Source organism: Acanthisitta chloris, unplaced genomic scaffold (genome assembly GCF_000695815.1).
Source record: "Acanthisitta chloris isolate BGI_N310 unplaced genomic scaffold, ASM69581v1 scaffold4469, whole genome shotgun sequence".
In the NCBI taxonomy this organism is placed as follows: Eukaryota; Metazoa; Chordata; class Aves; order Passeriformes; family Acanthisittidae; genus Acanthisitta; species Acanthisitta chloris.
Window position 1 is genome coordinate 31,223 of NW_008690693.1, and position 4,844 is coordinate 36,066.

The 4,844-nt window shown below is 36.6% G+C and overlaps 1 protein-coding gene across 1 annotated transcript in view; it reads left to right on the forward strand.

Annotated features, from left to right (window-relative positions):
* Positions 1-4,844, forward strand: part of LOC103809086 (chromosome unknown open reading frame, human C3orf67) — a gene marked incomplete at its 3' end in the record, with an annotated part of 35,133 nt that overhangs the window by 11,852 nt on the left and 18,437 nt on the right. The window contains 1 exon segment of the mRNA XM_009081900.1: positions 120-266. Within this exon segment, the coding sequence (XP_009080148.1) occupies positions 120-266 (147 nt within the window).

The window sequence follows — 4,844 nt, forward strand, 5'->3', positions numbered from 1 at the left end:
GGAAGATGTTTGTGGCCCAGTACAATGCTCTCTATGCTCTTTTTCCATGCTTCAAGTTAAGAAAAGCACTGTACATAAGTGTTCACAGGTATTTCATAAGCTTATGGGTTGCATTTCAGATCCTGCAATTCAGACTCAGGAAACATCTGTGAGTGGAGGAGCAGATTTTCAGCCAACCTCACCACAAGTACCATTAGCAGACAAGATCAGTCATAGAGGACTATCTCTAAAAAATGCAGCCAGAAGCACATGGGAGATAACCAGTGGTATGGTGCTCATTTTATGTTATTTTGCATTTCAGTTCTGTGTGGTGTGGAGGACTATCTGTTGTACAATTCAAAGGACACAGAAAGAGTTAGCATAAAATATAAATGTCTGTGTTGTGAGGGATTATGGAAATCAAACACCCTGCGACAGAATTGCTTTTGAGCACTGATAAAGATTTGCAGGATTAAGCAGAGTACCAGAGCAGTGAATGAATATAAAAAGAAAAATTCCATGCTCTCATGAGTAAAGGAAGAGAACTAAAAATAATTTATTCTTTAAATCCCTAATAAATTTAACACTCAAGGCTCCAAATACAAATCATATGATAAATTTTACTTGTGCCAGATAAGAGTTTAGAATATTAATTATGGTATCTATGTAATATCAGGGTTGTTTGTTTTGTTTAGAAAGTTCAATGGTGATTTATTTTTTTCTTACTCACAGCATGAATATTTTCGGTTTTTTCTCTTTCACACCTGTCTGCCAAAAGATGTTGGATATTTTTTGTCATACAATGTCAATCAACTTGCTTTACATATGTCTGGGAAGTGCATTATTGTGGCATAAATAGCCCTAGTCTCTATGAAAAAGTAGTGCTGCTTTCTAGTAAAAGTCATAGCCACCAATTTGAAAAGTGGTCAGACTACTCACATGTGCTCAAAATTGACCCACAAGATTTGCCTTCACATTGTGAGTGGTTTCCATTTTGTTTATTCTTTGGGGCTGTTTAGAAACAATTCTCCACTATGACAGTGTCACTAATCCATAATTGCTATCATCGGGTTTATAATTTGATTGAAGCAGATACAAGATGCTCAGGCAAGTAGAACCTTCTGGAGAATTTTTTAATTGCTTCCTATTCCCCTGAATTTTGAGGAGTCTGAGGCAGGAGTCACTGTCTTAGCTTGTTCTTCATCTAGAACTGCAGGGCCTCTGTCTAGTGCTAGAATTTCAGAAAAATAGATCAACACTTGCTATTTTATGTAAATATAAGCAATATGAAAAGACACTTAGGGCAGTAGACTGGCATGCCTAAATATCCTCTTGTAAGCTCAGAGGTAGAGAACTGAGGAAAAAAGCTATGTATAAACTCTGCTTTCTTGCTGTTGGTGTTTGAAAAATGAAAAGGGTTTCTGTATAGTCTTAATATATATCTGCGTGTACAGGCAGATAAATGATTGATACGAGTTTGTAAGATACAATTCTCCAAACTTTTTTCACCATGTTTTCATTGCTTTTCACTGGTAGCTCAGTTTGCAGATTTCAGTTTATTTTCAATGCATGACGTTGTCTAATCGTATGCAGATTACTCCGTGATTTCTTTATCCCATAGAACTGGATATATTTGGGTTGAGGAGCTTCCTGTTGGCAGTTTCTCCATCAAGGAAAGTCCTCTTCTGTGCCCTTTTCTGAACTTCTTCCAGAGTGGGATAAACTTGACCTCAGAGAGTCATAGGCATTCTTTGAGGAAAAGTTCACAGAGAAGGGGAGAAAATTCAGAAGAAATATCTGACAAAAACTGAGGCACCTAATAACTTGAAATGAAATTACACCACTCAGCATATACATCTGCATAAAATACTGTAGAAATCATTTACAAAAGAAAGTGTACACTGACATTATCAGCAGAGAGAACAAAACCTCTTCTACCTGTTTCTTACCAGACTTTCATATTGACATTCACATTTTCAGCACAGATACATTTCTAATGAAAGCAAAGAATTTATGATATCTGTGATAACTTACGTTGTAGCTGTATTTCATGCACAGTGTCAGGATTGTAACCTCATAATCCTCAGGATCAATCGTCTAGTCAGGAAACTCCCGACAGCTCGACTTGCCCCATAGTGAACAACCACAAGTTTGGCTCAGTGGTGATGACTCAGCCAAAATCATAGTCCTGACACTTCTGATGAAGTGTTAATGTCCATACACCTATGACAAGTTGTGTGCACAAAACCACATTCCCCAAGCAAGTGCTTACATAGTTTCTGGTTCCCCTTTCACAGTGTGGTCAAAACAGGTTGTATCAACAAGAATCCATCATACACTGCTCTTTTATCACCAGGCATTTAGTATTCTTTAGCCCTGTGCAGCTGTAGCCTATGGAGGTCTTGGGGCAGCACTGCACTTGTTCTGCCATTAGCTTGAGTAAATATTAATTTCAATTTCTTGGGGGGATGGGAGCTCTCATGAGTGATTGTTCTCAGTACCTTAAAGATGAGGCACTGCTATATATAATAATACCTCTTAGATTTATTATAGACCTCAGAGCAGCATGTCTTCTGTAGCAGGTGTGCAGTACCTTTACTAAGGTAAATTGTTTTTAACAGAGGGAAAATAAAATGAATGAACATTGTTTATGCCAGTCTTATTTATTCAATGCTGAAACCTTCATTAAAATGTTAGGCTGCAATTAGAAGCTTTAGCATAAGTCTGACTGTGTAGAAGAGTTAATTAGATGTTAAGGTGATCATTCTTGCATTTATGTTGTTTGCTGCAATGTTGTGATTACATAGTAGTTTGCATATTTTGCTAAGAAGGTACTCCAAATTATTCATTACAATTGACATGGAAATGCTGAGGTAAAATAAAATTCTAGTATAGTTTTTGGTGGAGAGGTAATGGGATTTTGTTTGGTCCAAAACTCCCTGCATCTTTCACTTTTTGACTATTAACAAAGTGCTACACTACAGGTTACGGAAGTTGCTGAATTCTGTAACCAGCATGAAATGTCATTTTAAAGCCTTGAAGACTTTTTCTGTCTTCCCCGTGCATATTTCAGTAAGAAAAGTGCTGTGCTATACAAGCTAATGTTTGTGTTTACCTTATTACTAACCCAAGTGTATTTCTTCAGCATCTCTGGAAGTGAATGTTGTTCTTTACAGGGAGGCTTAGACTAAAAAGTCAGAATATTCAGGCTAAATATTATGCAGATACTAAGTCTTTTAATGTTATACAGATACTGAGTCTTTTAAGCTATATTTCTGATGTACTTTTGATCTGGGCAAGGTGTTACTTTATTCGCAATGGTGAGTAAAGTGATGTGTAAGAAATTTTTGGATGTCTGAGGCAGAGCCAGGAGTAGGAGTCAGGAGTTTAAGGCTCTAATTGCCTCCTGTTCTCTAAACACTCGACAAAAACTGTAACTTAAGACTTCTCTAAAAGTTACTATAGACTGAGAACAGAACAGGTGAGACTGCAGTTAGGGAAGTTAGTTGTTATTAAGTCAGTAGGCCAAAATAAAAATTAAGCCACTCGTCTCCACTCATTCACAGTCCTTTGTGCATAGCAATTAGGGAATTCTCATGAAGTGGATTGTACACTAAATGTATAACCATACCTTAGAGGGCTCCTTACAGTGCTCTGAGCTATTAGTGAGTGTTTGAAAACTGCAAAGGCAGCATGATACATGTCAAATCTGATTTCATAACAGGGGAAAAAACCTTCAGAATACTAAAGAAGTGTATAGTATACAGTTTGGTCTTAGTCAAGCCACAGCCACTGAAACTTTAGTGAAATATGTCTAGATTAAACTGTGGGTGCCAGACTGGTCAGAAGACTGCAGAGTGCTGAGACAGGAAAAAATCCAAAACTTTTCTTAGCTCCAAAAGTTTTGAAGATATTTTTTGTTTTGAAAAATTCAGCAAGTGGAAAATTTGAATATCATTGTCCTAGGAAAAAAGAGTAAAGAGCATTTTAGACTTAACAACTAGAATAGTGGGGGGAAAGATCTCTTTACATGCAGGAGAGTTGTCCAGTTGAAGTTTGGGGATAAGTAACATTTTTGTGGCATTTCTGCATAGCTCTTTGTGGAGTTGCAGATGTGAAAACATCTCCAGGGCCAAAGGCATGTAAACAATTTCAGGCTTGGTGGGCAAATGATGAAGTACTTTAAGATACTGATTTAGTATGAGAGAGTTTTTACATCATGTAAAGTCACAGAATTGAGTGGGGAAAAAAAGTTCCTGCGTCTTTCTTCCTAAGCATCCTAATACTGTGTTCAGCTTCACTTGAAAAGCTCATGAGAAGATTCTTCATTCATTTCATTTATATATGGGAAATGATTACCATAAAAATGCAGCTTATATAGTAAAATACAGTGAAAGCATAAAATATATGAAATGTTCATGATTAATACTGTGTTTTCCCTTATGATTTAGGTTGTTTTAATCATGTACCACCCTTCACATGTAATTCCAATTACCTGACCATGAAAAATATGTTATCAGAGGAGGGGGCCACAATCTTGAATGATAATAGACAGAAGAATTCTGCTTTAGTATCCTTCTTTGAAGGACTTGTAGGTATTGATCAGAACAAAAGGTCATCGGTCATCACAATGAATGGTGAGTGATTCCTAGAAGTTCTGAGTAGTCTTACTCATTTCTTGAGGCTCTTGGAAAAATTAGTGAAAAATATTTATAAAATAAATGGAATTACTTGCGTGTTCGTCTTTCAAGTCTTATATTAACTAAAAGCATGATCTACTAGACTCTGTTAAACCGGTTGGATTATCTGATATACCAAGAATTTCTTTGAAAAGCCTTTGTGATTCTGTCTATAGATGGTCTTCG